The following is an 18,031-nucleotide window of genomic DNA, read 5'->3' on the forward strand; positions in this document are numbered from 1 at the left end:
TTCTCTCTGGTATCCCTTGCTACTTAGCCTTTTCCAAGGCTTTTAATGGTTTGCAAGACATGGAAATTAAACTGCTCTTTGGGAACAGGGATAAAAAGAGGAAGCAGTGCAGAGCTATTGGACAAAGTCAAATGCCTGAATATGCTAAATGGGAAGAAAATCCTTTTGTTTGTAAATCTGTATGAATATTAAAAAGGAAATCTAGGTGGGATCCTTTAATTAAGATTAGAGTTGGGTGACAAATAAAATCTGCCATCTTGTGAACTTTTACTGATTTTTCTCATTCTCGAAGATGGATGAAAAATTTAAATCCCAGGTTTTCATACTTACAAACAAAAATAAGTTACTCGGTTCAATTTCACTCTTCTGCTGGTGATTTCAACATTTTTTATTTTGACCCTTTTAATGTTTTAATCTTTTTAAAGAATAATTTCACTATTGTAGATCAAATTCCCACTTTGAGCTCTAACCTTTCTAATCCTGTTATTCCTCTCTGCATTCTTCAAGCTTGGCATTTAATTTATTTGAATAAAAGCAAAATAAAACACCGTCTGCTTTTTCTACCTGAGGGTAAGAGATAAGCAAGGGGTTTGAAATGTGGTTGTTGAAGGGAAGAGGTGAAGGATAAACTACCCCTGAAGACAAAGAGAACAAGTACTTCTTCGCCTGAGTAATTTGTCCCATCCTCCCACCACTCCATTGTTAAAGAGTTTCATCGCCCACAAAAACTTGAAGTCTTTTCACCTCTTTACCAAGGAAACCCTTCATCAGCTCCTAGGGAAAATATCAAAAGGGACACTTTCAGTCATCAACCCCCTCATAATTTCTGCCCCCAAACAAACTCCATCTAGCTTCTTGACCATTTTTGTGGTGGCCCCCAAAAATTACATCAGCATACTCCTGTGCGCTACCCAATCCCTCCCACTTTCCATCATCATGGGAAAAAGAGGGTGGAAGGAGAATTCCCAGTGAAGGGGAGGGAGGACAAGCCTGGAACCTATTCTTAGACCCAAGACCTCTCTGCCCCCACGTAGGCATAACGCTTCTCCTTATGGCAGTGCCCAGTTGTCTTTCTCCTTCATTCCTACCCGCAGCCAGACGATCCCACAGCAAATTATTAACTGGAAATTGGCAAATCTCCAACCTCTCCCTGGCATTGATGTCCAATTCCATAGCTGGTTCTGTCTTTGAATTCCCTCAGATATCTCACCTGCTTAGGAGTTGCTGCTTAAGTTGAAGAAAGATTGGAGAACAAAAATCCTGTGAATGTGATTATTCCCTTTTCATTTTTATGAGAAAGAGACTTTTTAAAGAGAGAACACATTACCTCTTCTTCTTCCATTGGAATGTGAAAGCAGGGCTCCAGAAATCACAGGGCAGCATTATATCTAGTTTAAGTACAGTCCTTTTTAATTTTCCTACTAGGGCAGTTAATAAGCAAGATGATATTCTGACTGAAATTAATTCCCTTGCCATTGACAGAAGCTGCAGCTCTCAGCTCTTCTATCTGCTCTTGCCTCCAGCAGCTCTCAGTCACTAGATGGGGAACAAAAAATGTAACTGGGGAGGGATTATATGAGTATAATAAACATGGCCAAGACCCCGAGGTCTCTGTTAAATAGTAACAATCTCAAGTGACAGATTCCACTTCAAGGCCAGATGGGTTCCTTTGATGTTTATCTGTTTAAACTCACTAGTACAGTACCACAGCCTAGGCTGGTGCACTGCTTTTTCGCTCCGCAACCACTCTGCAAAATCTACGTGGTGATACCATCTGTTCCCATTCTGCCTTGTCTTCTTTTCCTAGGGGCTGTCTGAAACCCCTCAATGACATTATGTTTAAATTTCAGTGTATTTGAATATTTTGTCAGGGAGGAAGTCCCATGGAAAAGATTTAAAATAAATTTTAAAGAAAGAGAGAGGAGGAAGAAAGCAAGTGCTGGTAACAACTTTTCCTTGTGGTGCATTTTTCTGCCTATTGATGGAGCTATTGGAGAAAGCTGAGTAATTTGGACACAGCTGTAGCACTGGGAAGAGGGATTTATTTGGTATGTGGGGCAAAGGATGGTGTAGGACACATACTGGAAGCATCAAGCCCCAAAATGACTGTGGTAATTGCCATTCGTGCTTGTTCTGCCTTAGGAATCATCTTCATTTTCAATGATGATTGTCCTTGCTACAAAAAATAGAAAGGCTAGGTGGGAAGTATTTCTTCAAGTACTGTTGGAAGTTAAAGGAGCAAAAAACCAGCATTTTTTAGAGCCTTTGTTTGTCTCTAAATCCACCTAGTATACACTGCTTACCACATATATCTTGAAGAGATAATACAGCACAACTGGCTTCCTTTATGTTAAAATGTACAAGTCAGTAGAGAAAGAGGAAAATGAACATGTCTAGGAGCAAGCATAAATTCTAGAGGGAAGTCTCAGTTTTTATAAAAATTTTTTATAAAAATGTGCCTGTATATTTTCCCCTGCCTTCTGAAGATAGGTCCCCTGGTATCCAAAAGGATCTTAGAGTCAGTGGTTCTAACAAGGCCACAGGAATACGCAGCAGCAGCAGCAGCAGCAGACGGGAGCACTGAACACAGCTGCTATGTTTTCTGGAGAAAGGATGCACTTTGGACCTGTAAGCTTGTAACAGTTTATCGTTCTTGCGCTGTGGGAGATCTTATTCATCAGCTAAGTCTTTTAAAGCTTGATTCTAGCTTATCTTTAAATAGCCTATGACCCTGCTATAGCAGCCACCATTAAATGGTGCTTTGAAGAAAAATGTCTGTGTGTGGGTATCAATCAGAGGCTCTATGGATAAGAACATTATTAGTTAAGAGTAGAGATCACACCCCTAAGCTGCCTAATGAGGCACAACCCACAAACACTAACTATTAGTCAAATTGTTTCCTGCTTCCTTCAGTTTTACTGTTCCTCTTTTGGAAAACATTGAAACTTTCAGATATAACAGTGATGTCCTTTAATATTAGGCTGTTGAAGGAAATTTCTCTTGAGAGAAGACTAACTTGACAATGTTGTGCTAGGAGAATATCTGTCTTTCCTGGCAATGCCGTGGTTTTTCTGCCAAGCACAGTCATTCTCCAAGGACCCATAGCTTCTGCCAGAAAAAAAGGTGTTGTAATTTGAAAGGCAGCCTTACTTGGGAAGGTAAGCAGTGAGGTTATTTGGAAAGGATCTGAAATTCAGAGCAGACTGAAAAATGTGGTCATAGTATATGTCTTTCTGAAGACCTGTGGGGAGTTTCTAAAAGGCAGACCCAAACACTTTCACAAATCACAGGTGAATGGCAAAACATTGTGAAAAAAATCTTTGTACTTTACTATTTATTTATACCTGTGAGCATTATTTCAGCTGTGTTTTTCTGCTGATTTTTGGCCTTAGAAATACCAAGCCCTCTGTTTTCTCTTTATATTCTGGAGGCCCTTGACAAGTTCTGTTTTTATGCTATAAAAATCAGTGTGCTCTCCCCACAGAGGAAGAGATGAAGAGCTGTAGAGCAGGTTACAGCCTTATCATGCTGCTGTTGGGGTCATCTAGCAAGTGAAAACCTTTTTGATATTTCAGATGTCAAAAGGGAAACAGAAAAATATAAGAAAGAAAAACAGCAAGGCTAGCTTCATACCTCACAAGTAAATGCAAAAAAAAAAAAGTGGAGTGTGTCCATACACACATGTGTGTGATAGAAATATATTTTCTGCTTTATAATTCATGTCTGTCAAATTAATTTAGTTTAGGAGTAGTCATGTCACAAGTGAAATTCAGAAATCAAGATGCTGTTAATTGTGCTTCATCAGTGGAAATTACTATATCCAAATGAAAATGGGGCATGAATTTAGGCTGTCAGAAAGTAGTTAGCTGGAAGGAAATAAGATTGATTTTTTTAAAAAAAATTCTTTTTTTAAAAACTGGTGAGATTTTCAGTGGCCACAAATGATTAGCCCTCTTGTGTTTTTATACCGTCCAAACCTTGGTTTCTCTGTCAGCTCAGTGTTCTCTCACACCATGCTTAGAGTGTGCATTTCAGGTAACTCACCTACAGAGAAGAGAAGGAAAGAACCACACCTCACTCCACCATACCTACTGTAAGCTTTTCCCAGAGGTTTTCATCAAAGAGCAGGTTTTCCCATGTAAATATAGGGTAGAAGGATTCTGGCCTCCTGTTTGATATCAGTAGTTTAACATCTATCTATCCCTTTTAGGAGTGGAAAAGAATTAGCTGAAAAACTAGAAAGAGTCTATAGAGCTCATGGAAACTACAAATTGTATATGGGCTGCAGGTTTTTTTTCTTAATGGAGGATAATGGAAAGGGCCATCAGAAGCCTTACCTTTCTTCTGTGTCTTATCATCGGTCCTGTTTCTGAACAGTACATTTTATTATTTTACTTTTTTTCCTCCTCTCTGGGTCATAATGAGTTACAGCCAAAAAAGCATGTGATAGTTGTAGCCTTTGAACCATAGATGTCTGCCCACGCCCTAACTCAGGAGGCAATAGGGACAAGAAAGTAGGATTGGCAAGATGTACTATAAATTTGAAGAGTGGAGTAGAGATTCAGTAGGCCAGATTGGGCACAGTCTAGACCCCAATACAAAAGGGAAAGAGAGTGAAATAGATGAGAGAAATAAAAAGTTGTATTGCATTAGTAAAAAGCAGGATTAGTACAGGGAGAGATTTAAGCATGGAGCAAATGCGTTAAAGCAGGATTAGCAGGAGTAATGCAATTCAAGTTTAAATGTAGGTTTTTAAATGAGGAGCAGAAGGAATTACTGCAAAGTATTCCTGAAGTACAGTAGGCAGATGACTGTGGGTACCTCAAGACAGCACATTTAGCACATCAACGCTGGAGCACACGAACAGGGCCAGCTGGACTGCAGTGGAGCTGCATTAGTCTGGGAAAGCAGGTTCTAGCTCCCGTGGAGTGAGCTGTCCTGCTGGTTGTGTTTCTGCTCCTCCTGAATTAATTTAGGACATATACAATTTTCTTAGGATGCACATTTCTAGAACAGCCCATGGTTTGCTCATTGCATGAGTGGCAGGAGAAATGCCCTTGCTGCCAGCTGCCAAGAACTGCTGTTTGGTAAAACATGGGGCCAGTGATGATGGGGGGACCAGGAGAACGGACCCTCAGTTTTGCACAATTGCTGACTCAGAGTTCCTTGAGATTTCTTGTCCTCAGTGTTGCAAGAGAGCTGAAAAACAGCACAAGAAACCTTTTGCAGTGAATTCTTTTTCCTTCAGAGGATCCCAGGAGACTGGGACTGTTGTATAGGTATGTCACTCATCATCTAGTATGGGAATTCTGTTGACTAGGAAGATAGAAATGTTTGAATAAGAAATAGAGTGCATTTCTAGAGCTTAATAGCTAGCTTACTGGAAATACATTAGGCCAAATTTGACCGGCAGTGTTTCTATTATGAAGACCAGCAGAAAATTGCAACTGTATAATTTGTGTACACAGCTCAAGAAATACATACATTCCAATAATTCATGTTCTTTGCATCAGCCCTTGTTTATCTCTCTCTGTGGTATCTGTAGTCAACGCAGTATTTCTCATAGGCTCTGTTTTTCTCTTCTCTGCATCCTGCTTCTCAGTCTGCAACACCTACAAACTCAGCATCCAACCTCCCCACACACAGTTTTTCCCACACTTGTTACCTAGTTGTTAAATCTTTCTGCAGTGCTTGAAGTTGAGGCTTTGAATAGATCCAGTTAGGAGTTCCTCAGTCACAGCTGACAAGTTTTATAAGACTGTTTATATGAAATTAAAAAAAAAAAAACTGCTTAAGAAACTAATTTCACATTTGCACTCCCCTAATCCACGTTTTTGTGTGGATTTAGTGCTGGGGAAATGTGTTGGCTTAGATGCTTCAGTAAATGAATCCTCCTTTTTCTATCCAGGGCAAGCTCCCTATGTTTGTGGCCCTGTCAGTAAGCTTTAACCACAGACTGCAGGAATTGGAGCTCCTTGTAAAGCAATCAGGCAGCTCAGTCTCTGCTTGATATGCAGGTTGGGGGCTCTCTGTGGAATATGCCAGTCAGGGTGTATAGATGAGATCCTGACAGAGGCACTGCAGACTGCAAAGTCTGAGAGAGAAATCAGTCAGTGCTGAATCCAGGCCCCTCCAACTAGGCTGTTTCTGGCATCCCAGGCAGCTTCTTTAAAGTTACCTCTGGTACCTCCATGGCATGCTATGGGCCACGGGGTCTCTGCCACTCACAGGCAAGCTTTTTCTACAGAGCGCCAAATATCCATTTAGACTGGAACAGCTTTTAACCTCTACTGAATTTGTCTGGGTTCAAGCTGATGACTTCAAGGCTGAAAGTAATGTCATTAGCAAATTCATGAGGAATCCATCCTCCCCCAAAGGTACTAATGTTTTACCAGAAAAATGGAAGCTGCTTCCTGAAAGCTAATTTATTAAATCAAGTTCTTATTAACACATAGGGTTGAGCCTTCAGCTCTTTCACAGAAGAACATTGTCTTTTCTGCCTTGCTCTGCCTTTTCAAATGCGTTCTGAGTGAGACATCATCTCCTTAAAGCAGCTACTCCTACTAGCCAAGATAAAACATTAAGACTGGTATAATAAAACATTCTAATAATAAGACTCCTACAGTTTTGCGCTTTCCCTAGCCAATGCATCAGGGAATTTACAAATGGATACACAAGCACATAATCTGAGCATACTCCCTTATCTAAACATTTGCACCTTGAAGGATCCCTGAGTTTTACACCAAGTTCTACCTGCAGTGACCTTGGTGAATCCTAATTACTTGTAAAATGGGTGACAGATAATTAATGATTGGATTAATTATGGATGATGATTTTTTTTCCCCAAGGTGGATTGTTGGTTAATAAAGATAGGAAAGTATTGGCAGCAGAAAGGGCAAAACCTAAAATTTGTGCTTTCTTGCATTTCTGCTCATCTTCCACCGAGTGTGTCCAGACTGTCTGGTAAGGACAGCCAGGAGACTGCCTTCAAAATCTGGCCCGCGTGCTCTGCTGTTGGTGACCCTTTAAATTCAGCACGAGGCATTGCCAGAATGGCCATTTTGAAGCAGCGGCATGCCCCAGCGCACAGGGCAGGGAGTAGACCACCACGTGCCACCAGGCAGGCTGGTCTCTGGGGTAGTCTTTAGCTGTCTGCAAGGAGCCATTAGGATGAAGAAGGAGCATGTCGTGTTTATGTCTGCTCCAGAAACAAGTGTTTTGCAAATGGTATAGACATCACCATTAGGCTATTGCATATGGGAAGAGTCTGTCTCTCCTCCACCATATGCGAATGTCGACTGAGATGTGTGACACTCTTCACAGGTCTGTGAGATAGTTTGGGTGATATGATGATGATGATCTCTGTTCCTGTTTAGCCCAAGCCTTGCTGTCTGCCTACAGATTGTTTCCTCTTTCTTTTTGCAGGCTTTTTAGTGCAATTTTAGAACAAGCAACCAAAGCAGATGGGGGGAATTCAATAGGAGGAAAAGGTGCCGGATTTGATGTTAAAGCACTGCGGGCTTTCCGAGTATTACGTCCGTTACGGCTGGTGTCTGGAGTTCCTAGTAAGTCATGTCATTGTTTTTCTTTCATGTATGTTTGTGGTGTGGCATGGGGCAGGAGTAATTTGTGTAAACAATTTTGAAGAGGGAGCGTGATGAAGATTATTTTTGGTGTGTGGGGGAGGCCTTTTTTCAAATTAATGTAGATTCATGATAAATGTGGTATTAATCAAGGGATGACCAAACCAGAGCTGAAGGGGAATGGAAGTTTCATCGTATGTCAGTCTGATTGTGCAGCCTTTGTGAACAATGAAAGTGGGAAATCCAAGATTTTCATTACTTCAAGCAAAAGATCCTTTAAATAATTGTGAAGTCACAGTGCATTGTTGGTATTATAAATACTTGGACCTTGATGGAAATGCTGTATGGTCATTTGTGTTGATTTTGGAGGGAGAGGAGCTTTTTCATTAAAATTGCATTTTCTTCTTTGCACGTGATGTTCTGATCAAGAGTGCTGGGAACAATTTAGAACCAACAGGACACAGGGCAATGACACAGTCACGTTCTCTGTTAGTCTTGTTTCCTTAAATTATTTGTAATGCCTCTGAGAAAGTCCTCAAGCAGCTTTTGATAGTCTAACATCCATTTTCTTATTTACAGTGAAGAAGTGAGTAACTGGAAGTCTGGTAATTCTATTGTGGAGGTGGAATATGGACATCATAGTGTGGGAGGATTATATCATTTGGCTTGAGAGTTTGTTATAGATGGGACCTATTGGCCTTTTGGAGGGAGGGTTAGTTGAAAGCTGTCATTGCTTTCCATGTCTATAGCAATGAGAGATGTAGTTAGCAGGAAAGGAGTTAATCTTCTCCAGAAAAACTGTAGAGAGAGCTTTGTTTATTTTTATTTGGGGAGCTTGCTAGTTTGATATCTTAAAGTACTTCTAACCTTAGTCATTCAAAAACCTTGAGTCAAGTTGCCATAAACTCTGTGAGATCAGCTTAAAAATCATGATTTATTTGTTTGGAAAAAAGTGTGAGGTTCTTTTTCTTTGGCTTGTTTTCTGACCCACTGGGTTATATTAGAGCTGTGTTTGCAGGCTTTTCTCCACAACCATAAAGGGTAGAAACTTTCTAAATGAAAGGTGAGAATCTTTGTGGGAGGAGCTGAAGCACTGATAAAAGCAAAAAATACTGAGACAATTGACAGCACTACTGTTTGGTCTCACAAAAAGCCATGCTTGGTAACCTGTCTGCAAGGCCTCAGCTTGTGCCCAACTTGGGGTTACTTTGAGCATCAGTGGGTGAGTAGAAAATATTGAAAAGTAAATGCTGTCTATTAGGCAACTAAGGACCTTCCCCTCTGACACAGAACTAACATCCACTATTCATGCTGCCTCTATTAGGGATTACTGCAGTGGGTTGATTCATGCGGACAATCATGTACCATGCAGTACCTTCAGTCCATGCAGAACGCAGCTCTGCTTTTGGCCAGATTTGTCTCATGAAGTGTATTCCGTATGTGGTCTTCAGTCTGCACTGGCACCCACTTAATTCCTGGCTGTAAATTAAGGTTTTGTTGTTCTTTCCTAGTCCTTCTCTGATATAAGTCTTTTGGCACTTTCTAGTTGCGTGCCCACTGTCTGGTAAGGGGAAGGTACTCAAATTTAAACACCTATGAACTGTAGCGTTCTTGGTGAGATGCTGCTTACACTGGGACATGTTCTGAGAGTTGTTCTAGCATAAGCTGAGCTTAACTGAGCTTATAGTTCTTGCTGTTTGGAGAACAACATGTGTTCCCCAAGACAAAGGGGTTTTGTTACTACTGTTCAAGTCTCTTGACTAGTACTCTTAGAGGACTAGAGGAAGCTGAGGGAGCCAAATCTGACACAGTTCATACCCATATGCATATATGATCTTGATCCCAGTGCAGACTATCTAATAGTCCATTTGTGGGTTTTCTCATCAAGAGAATTAATTTGCACCCAAACAGAGCAAGGGAGCCTGATGCACGCTAACAAATATTTGGTCTAGACAATGAAATGCCAGTCCAGCCTGAAGCAGGCAAACCATCAACTTGACCTGACAGACATCCTCTGTTAGTCTTTATGGTTCTGACTAGGGACTTATTTATTGAAACAGGTTTCTTTGGGGCTGGTGTGGCTTTTAGAAAGCCTGCTGATGTCTGTAGCTAATACAGCCTCAATCTTCACTGTGCATTTTTGAACTGTACAAATGCCTGTTGATTAGCCTAGATAGATGTTATCACTTCCATATGTATTAGAGCATAACTTTTCTCATGAGGCCTTTTAGATAAGATTGCCTAAGCCAACCATAAATAGTACATTACAGGATTACATTATTACATAATAAGTTAGTGCAGAGGTTTAGAAGTCAAACCTCTGGGTCTCATTCAAGCTCTGTCCCTGAGACATTATAAACACCAGTGGGTGAGTTACCAACATTGCACTTGCTGTGTTTTGCCATCCATAAAAAAATGCCTTTTGCTTTGTTCCCCTTCCAAAATGTAGTAGACTTTTCTACTGTGAGGAGATGACCCACACAGATTTGTCCTAAAATTACATGAATGTAACATGCACTGCAGTTTCTTCTCACTTAACAGATTCTTTAAGAGTATGGAAGCAGCATCTCGTTAGTAAGAGGGGATCCTCTGGGTCATTGGCAGCTGCCTTCTGCATGGAAAGTCCAAGATCTGCTGCTTGGCTTGAGGTCCAGATCTAACTACCACTATTTGGGGGAAAAAAAAGTGTAAAGCAAAATGATTCTTATAAACCAAATTTATGAAGCACGTGGTGAATTTTTGCATGCAAATCTTAAACTCTTCAGGATTGGGGTTGGGAAATAGGTTGTTTGAGGTGGAGAGATTAGCTTACAGCATGGAATCATTTTCTCTGAGTCAAAAGGAGTTTGTGTGGACTTTTTTCTCTCTGGCTCAATCCATAGGAAATAATCCAATTTAAGAGGGACAACTTTTGTATTCAGGTTCGAGCATTTAAAGACCTGTTTCAGAATATAGAGAGTTGCCACCTAAGTATGGTTAGAAGTAGGGAAAAAACATATGACTTGCCCTCTAAAGTAAATTACTAATGTCTGTATTTTGCAGATGGAGAGACTGAAGCAAAAGTTCAAGGTTTAACACTTTCATAAATAGCTTCTAATGCTGTATGTCTCATATTGGCTACCAATGCTAGACACTGCATCAACACGGGTATCTGAAAGCTTCAGATAGATGGATAGAGGACATTAGCCTCAGAGCTGAGAATCCCTTTTCTCTAAGTCCCATCCATGCTTAGTTCCTGGGACTTGGCTGTCTTTTGCTAGAAAATGTCTCAGCTGTGTAGCAAAGAATTCAGGGACTATTCAGCGCAGGAAGTGATTCATCCGCAAGCAAAGTTGGTTCACAAGTAAAGGTACCTTTGACAGTCTTTGTAGGATCGAACTGTCCCAGCCCCCAAATTACTTCAGTGCATCCTAAAACCAAAATGATTTGAGGTCATGAATTCAACAAAGCCTGAAGACTACATCTGGATGACTGTCATGGGCACATAAATATTTTATAATCTTTAAAAGAACAGATGATACTTTTATTCTCTGTGGTTATATGCACATTGACAACACCACTTGTCATAAGGAAGGAGATAGACATTTTGTTTAAATGATGAGATAGACATTTTTTACCTATGTCACAAAAACAATTGTAGAATCATGGGAGAAGCCTTCAAAGGCACTGAATTTAATGTCCTTGGGTTCCCATTACACCTTCAAAAACTGGTATTAAGTATTTACACATTGCCAAGCGGTGTAATAGGGATTGATTCTTTGTTTTTTGTTGGTTTTATTTTAAAGAAAAAAAAGGTACTTCAAGTTCCTTTCTTGAAAACTTTTTTGGAGTGAAAGTACAGTTTTTGTTGTGACTGTGTGAGGCGCATGGCAGAGCAGTAGGTTAGATACTTCCCACAGCTCTCATCCCAGTGCTGACAGTTGCTTTGTGAACAAAATAATGTTTAAAAGGGATAATTAAGCAAACTTTTTTATTATTATTATTTCTAACTTTTTTTAAAGTTATACTGCTTCTGGAAAAATGATCCACTCCCAGTCTGTTTAGCCTGGCATTAACTTGTAAATTAATGGTGAATATTTTCAAAAGTACATGGAAGATTTAGGTTTCACAGTGGTAAGTCACTTTCGAAAATTAGACATAAGCACTTTATACCATTGATACACAAGCGAGACTTCACTGTTCAACTATTTTGTTACTGTCATACTAACATAATTCTTGTACTGCATACTTCATTTCAGTTGCTGAAATAACTTTACTGCTGGTGTACCAAAGCAGTCTCCTTGTAAAAAAACCTTCACATTTGCATTAGAGCACCCATCTTAATGTGGCATTAAGATCAATATATTGGTTTGAGAAAGAAGAGAAAAGGAAAACAATTCCCTTGACAGACCTAAGTAGACAAGTGCAAAATCAGCATGTATACCAAAACTTAATCACTTTAGCGTCTTGGAAACTGTTACCCAGTACCTCCTTTGGCAGGAGTAAAGCATTGCAAAGCTTTCTAGGGACAGAATCAAGTCAGCCCTTTTGTGTCAGGAGTTTTCTGTTGAATACTCTTCTATCTCCATTTTGCATTATTAAATATTTTAAAACTTGTTTTGAACATTTTGTGTTTGAGGAGGGCAAAAAGAAGCATCCAATTCAGCAATGAAGAAGCATGATCCAATTCAAAAAGAAAATCACTCCCAACTATTGGAAAGGACAATCAGTTACACCTCCGCATGCTAACTTGCACCTGTTTAACTCATTAAATTCCATTTGTATCACCTTTATTCATGCTGTTCAATTATACCACCTCATACATTGTGTTCATCCTCTTTATGTTGTACTTCGTCTTCATGTACCTACATTGTTGCCACTGATATTTGCCAAACTTAATTTATAAGCTCTTCTAGATAACTTGAAAGCCATATAATTTGAGTAGATGTTGTGCTTCTTACTTGTATTTTCAATGAGATCCTCTGCTGACCACCCAGATTTATGTGGGCAGAAGACCATAATATCCTTACCAAAGCTAGAGAGGAAACTTGACTGTTGCCCTAGAACAGAAACTTGCCATATTTTTCTTTTTTTAAAAAGTACCACAAAAAGCTAAGCCTGTGATGTGTTCAAGCTTCACTGGAGTCTCCTAGCAGGAGAGAGTTACTCAAAGGCAGTGTAGGTAGGTCTCTAGCACCAGTGCTTACATGGTCTACTGGAGATGCAACAATCGCATAACTGGGAAACAGAGGGTATGAGCAAAAGAACCTAAGCCAGACCCTCCTTGTGACAGTGCAATGTCTTTCTGCCAGTAAAACAACAATGTGTAACTGGCTGAGTATATTTTTTTAGTTAAAAATAAGGAAGACCAGAATTTTCATGCACAAATGCCTAGAGATTACTACCTTTACATGTATTTAAATAACTAACTAAAGCAACTAATTTTTCAGAATGATGCTGCTGTTAAGTCCATGATTGCTCTGAGTTCATGTGAAAATTGGGCACCTTCAGCCAAGGTGAATGAAAAATTTAAACATTTTTAGATTTTGGTCTGTCTTATTACAGTTAGTCCTCATTTGCACTGAAGTGCTCTTCTCTATTAAAATTTACAATGCTTTCTCAGTCCCAGCAATGTTCTCTACACCATATTCATTGCAGTGTTTTCTCTTTACCGCGATCTTCTTCCATCCTTATCCCAAACTCTCTGGCACTAATCAGATTGTTTCTTTGAACTTTGTAGTATGTAGGAAAGTATCCTGTCTTTACTTGCAATGTCCTGATACATCTGAGCCATTCACCAGACGTATACACACACCATTCATGTGTGTATATATGATGCCACATTCACCACATACAGCAATGAAGATGAGAAGTAAAAAAAGCCCCTGAGGGCTCTATGAGAAGAGTAATGTATGTGGAAAGTTTTGCCTGTTTGAGAGATGCTGGATTGGCAAAGTCACCCAGCTGGGTTTGTTGTTAATTTGCCGTATTGTTGCAGGTAGGTGAAGCGAGGAAATCCCAGGGGTGATTGTACTGGATTTTTTCTGTCTAGGTTTTGTCTGTGGGGGACACTGCCTAAGTACATTATGCATACTAAATTGCAGTCAGTTTTTTGACAGAAGTAAGAGAAAAAGGCTTACAGATGCTTACAAGATATTTAGGCTATAGTCTACATTTTCCAATGAAGATTGTTCTTAACTGTAAGACTGGTAATATTTCTTTTTTTTCTCCCCTTTTGTAAGGAATATGACCTAATCTAATAATTTCAAATCATAGAGGAATTCTCTCTGTATGATCTCGTACTTCAGAGATACCCCCCACGGAAAGAAAAATATGAGGGGACTTTTATAGCAAGATATAGAGTAACTTACAGAGTTTAAGACAGTAGGGACATGTCAGACTCACCATGGCAATCTTCCTAACGTAAGACTAAGCAAATCCTCTATCTCATGTTTGATTCCAGGACTCTGAATTTGCTCTTGAATGTTTTATAAAAAATGGGGGTTTGCTGCTTGTTGCCTATCAGAAGGCCTTTTAGCGCTGTGAGCTAGAAACTGGTACTACACTGAAGACTTAGTCTTCAGCTACATCTGATTTGGAGGTAGTGTACCTAACCAGAGGGGAAGAGACATCACGTTTTCTCTCTTGTGTAATCCTTGTAAAGCTGAATTTGTCTAGAGGCCAAACTGAATTCAGGTGTAATTGAAGCATCCTCAAAGCCAGTCTACATGGTGTGTGGAGAATGCTAGGCCAGTAAGTAAGGATCAAGCACCATGCAGAGAGCCAAGTTCCTGCTGCAGACACACTACTCCTGAAACCTTACGTTCTGCCTGTACACAGGGAGAATGAAATGGGGATAAACTACCTTCAAATGCCCTCTCCCAGGGGAAATTCACTATTCTCATTTGTAGCATCATGTCAACTTGGGTGTGCCAGACCACTTTACTGGAGGGTGAGGATGGGACCTAGAGTAACTCTACATGTTCTTAGTTCTTTCTGCAACTCAGTGTGTAGTGGTGACATTTGGCTTATTCCATCCCTGGCACCTGACTGTCTGGCCTGTGATTGCCCTCCTGCTTGGGCTTGCGATGCCCTTCCCAGCCACTGAGACAACGCAGCTCAATCTATTGCAATGATTCCATTTTGCAGCTGTTGAAATAAACATACCTAATGCAGTTATTTGGCTTGCATTTGGGATTTATTTCTTTTTAGTGCACAATCGAAATTTTCAGCTGTAATTTCTCATTGTTTTCTGCACAGCCCAAGAAAATTAACACCACTTTATATAGTTGAGGAAATAACATAATTGAGGTGATAAACACAGAGAATTCAAAAAATCCAAAACAACATCTCTTTTCAGAACCATGCATTTTTGGAATATGCCAAAGAAATGTGAGCCATTACCTGTTTCTATATGTTGAATAGCACATATTAAGTCTTAAGTTTTAAGCAAATACTAACTGGCAGTCAGAAAGACAATTTGTTTTCAAATGTGTCCAATTCTGGTGAAGTATAGTTGAGACTCATCTGCTTTGCACATGGTTTGCATTTAGACACTATCACTATCCACTGGTGGAGCTAGGAGCTTACATTTACCCTCCTGATGCATGTGAGGCTATGGTATAAACAGCATACCAGTGGAGAATTCTGGCTTGCCTTCAATGTGAGGAGGTAGGAGAAGCGGCCTGATCAAAGCTTCCAAAGTGTGAAAGGTTTGTGTGTAGGTAAGAAGAGTAGAGTAAGCTGGAGGAGACAATATACTTGGCAGTTTACTGACACCAAACCTATGTGATAAAGGTCATTGACAACAGAGGGAATTGCTGCAAATACATTGGGCAAAATTTGGCTTCCAAATTGTAAACTTTGTTGTTGTTGCATTTAATAATGTCAGCTTTTGCCAAGTCCAGTTCCTTTCTTTTCTCTTGGGCTCTAAAAGCTGTAGGAAACGTGCTCTCAAGCAGATTTCTTACTTTCTCCTTCATTCTTGAACGAGACTTCTCAACCATCTGTACCATCTCTCCAGCACATACAGCACCGTGTGAGGACAAGTTGCACGACATTTCCCATGTCATTGCCTAGCTTGTTTTAACCTCAAGTGGCCAATTTGGTTTGCTTTCATTACAAATGGGAAGGGAGTGGAGAAAAAAGGAGAGAACAGTCTGAACCAAATGTCCTCATTAAGCTTATTTCTTCATAGTTAACTTAAAACTCTACACATGCTTGCAAGTCCTTTATTTACTTAGGTCACCATTACTCAAGGGAATAATTTGATTCCCGCGTAGCATCTCCCATAGGTAAAGACCATTCCTGTGAGGAGGGTTTACACAATTAGGACCTAAAGCATGTTTCCTTGAGTGGTACAACCTGCAGAATGATGTAATTTATGGAGAAGAGGTGAACTTGGTGTAGCAAAAAGGGGTTTGTCTTAGTAAAGGAGATTACTCACAGAGGCACAGACTTCTTGTTGTAACAAAGATTTCTCTCATATTTAAGGAACGCCAATGAAAACAGGGAAATATTTATTATTTGATCTTGGCTATGTAGCTCTTTTAAAAATAGCACTAACTACGAATGTACCCAATAACTGTGTCAGCCTTTATCCTACCAATTCCTGTGCATGTTGGCATGATTATTCAACATGTCTTCACAACAGAACAAAACAAAAAATCCCAATACCATAATGTGAGACCACATCAGGGTGTAGGCAGTCCCTTCCAAATGAAGAAAATAAAACCCACGCTGACATCAAAGAGCAGACATAGAGCTAGTCAAAAAATCCTAGCTTGCCTTAGTAAGAGGTTTTTCAGAAGTGCTCTGGATGGATCAGACTTTCTTTCTAGAACCTTTTTTTCATTCTTCAAGTAATGCCCAGACTTCTCATTCAGAATGGGCATAGGGTACGGCTCTGAGAGAGAGCCCATGCCCCCGAGATGCTTGTCCTAAAGCATCTGAAAATCTACGAATGCGTAAGAATGCCATCTGCTGTCTCCTAAGAACCGTTTGCTTTGTTGTTTAGATATGCTTTTGTCTGGACCATAAAGGAGCAGAAGTATACATACAGATTGTAGCTAACTGGTATCAGCAGGAGTGTGTTGGGTTCCCAGTTGCTCACTTGTAATTGCTGGCTGTTGCTGTCTTCATGAGGGGCGAGGGAAGATATTGCTGTTCCAGATCAAAACAGTAAGGGTATGATCTACTCTGTTTTCTTCTTACGTTGCCTCCCAGATGACATCTCTACTGCATCTGATGTTGTCCCAAGCTTACATCAAATGTCATTTCATACTTTGATTCCAATTGGCTAAATTTTGTGTTGCTTATTAATTTAAGATGTTGTAAGGAATGATTTGAAGTCCTTTGTTCATTTTCTCTAAAGTGAATGTATGTCTATTAATTTGTTACTGAACTGTTGGGACTTTTTAACATGCCTGAAGCTTTCTCATCCTCTCTCGAAGAGGTGACTAACACACACTGGGTAGCATTTGTGTTGGAAGTGGGACACAAGAGAGTTCATAGAAGAGTGTTTTGCTCAGGACACAAGGTGGTACATGGATGCTCCATGACTCTGGCATTATTTGAATTAATTCTCTTTGTCGCAGCCTTCCAAAAGCATTGTTAGATGCCTGTGGTCATTGTTGTGATTTTCACAAAGCATTATCAAAAAATCAGCAAAGCACAGAGCAGCGGACCAGTCAGATAGTTCTCTCAACCAGTAAATGCATTTTAAGTGTCCTGTTTAGTCTCCAGATATTTTTTTTTTTCAGTGATGATCTGAATTTGTAATAATATTGCATCTTGTGCAAGTGCTGTAGGAGGAAAAAAACCAAAGCACACTGAACGGAGAGGAGGGAAATCTGAGGAAATACATTTAAAAATTTCAGTGGCTACATAAATCTATTGGAGACCTTCCCTCTTCTCTTTAATCTAGCTTCTCCAAAATCATCTACTGCCTTCTGACGTAGGTCTGCTTGATATTACTATGTTAGCTGAGAACATGGGGATATTGGCTGGTATGAGCAACTAATAAACTTTTCTATGCTTAAGATATTCACTGATGGAACAAATAATTTGTTGTTCTGATCATGGGGAAGTATTGACCAAAGGCAAACTGCAGCGCACCTAACCTGCCCAGTCTCTTAATATTTTATCAAAGTTTTCTTTCTGCCTGGGAAAAGGGAAGGAGATCAGACATCTTTCTTCATCTGCCTTTTTCCCAGAAGCAAATCCAATTCCTGTATAACACATGTAACAATAACCTACCCCATATGTGTTTTGCCTTTTCTTGCAACTATTTTTTCTGAGTTGTCTGAATAGCTATGCCTCTTATTTTTTCAGTTTTAGATTATCTTCTCCTGGTTTTCCCTGCCACATCAATCACAATTCAGAAAACATCTGCTAGCCTGCTGCAAAGAATCTTTTTTTTCAACTTCAGTAATGCTAAAGCTGCTCAACATTTTTACATCAGAAGCATT

General features: G+C 39.8%; 1 protein-coding gene across 50 annotated transcripts in view; it reads left to right on the plus strand.

Moving 5' to 3' along the window:
* Window positions 1–18,031, plus strand: part of CACNA1C (calcium voltage-gated channel subunit alpha1 C) — a 495,028-nt gene that overhangs the window by 289,515 nt on the left and 187,482 nt on the right. For all 50 annotated transcript variants that reach the window (XM_072873331.1, XM_072873361.1, XM_072873386.1 and 47 more), the window contains exon 5: window positions 7,426–7,565. In XM_072873331.1, the coding sequence (XP_072729432.1) occupies window positions 7,426–7,565 (140 nt within the window). The remainder of the gene's footprint in view (window positions 1–7,425; window positions 7,566–18,031) is intronic.

The sequence above is a fragment of the Ciconia boyciana genome, chromosome 1, assembly GCF_034638445.1.
Source record: "Ciconia boyciana chromosome 1, ASM3463844v1, whole genome shotgun sequence".
Classification (NCBI taxonomy): Eukaryota; Metazoa; Chordata; class Aves; order Ciconiiformes; family Ciconiidae; genus Ciconia; species Ciconia boyciana.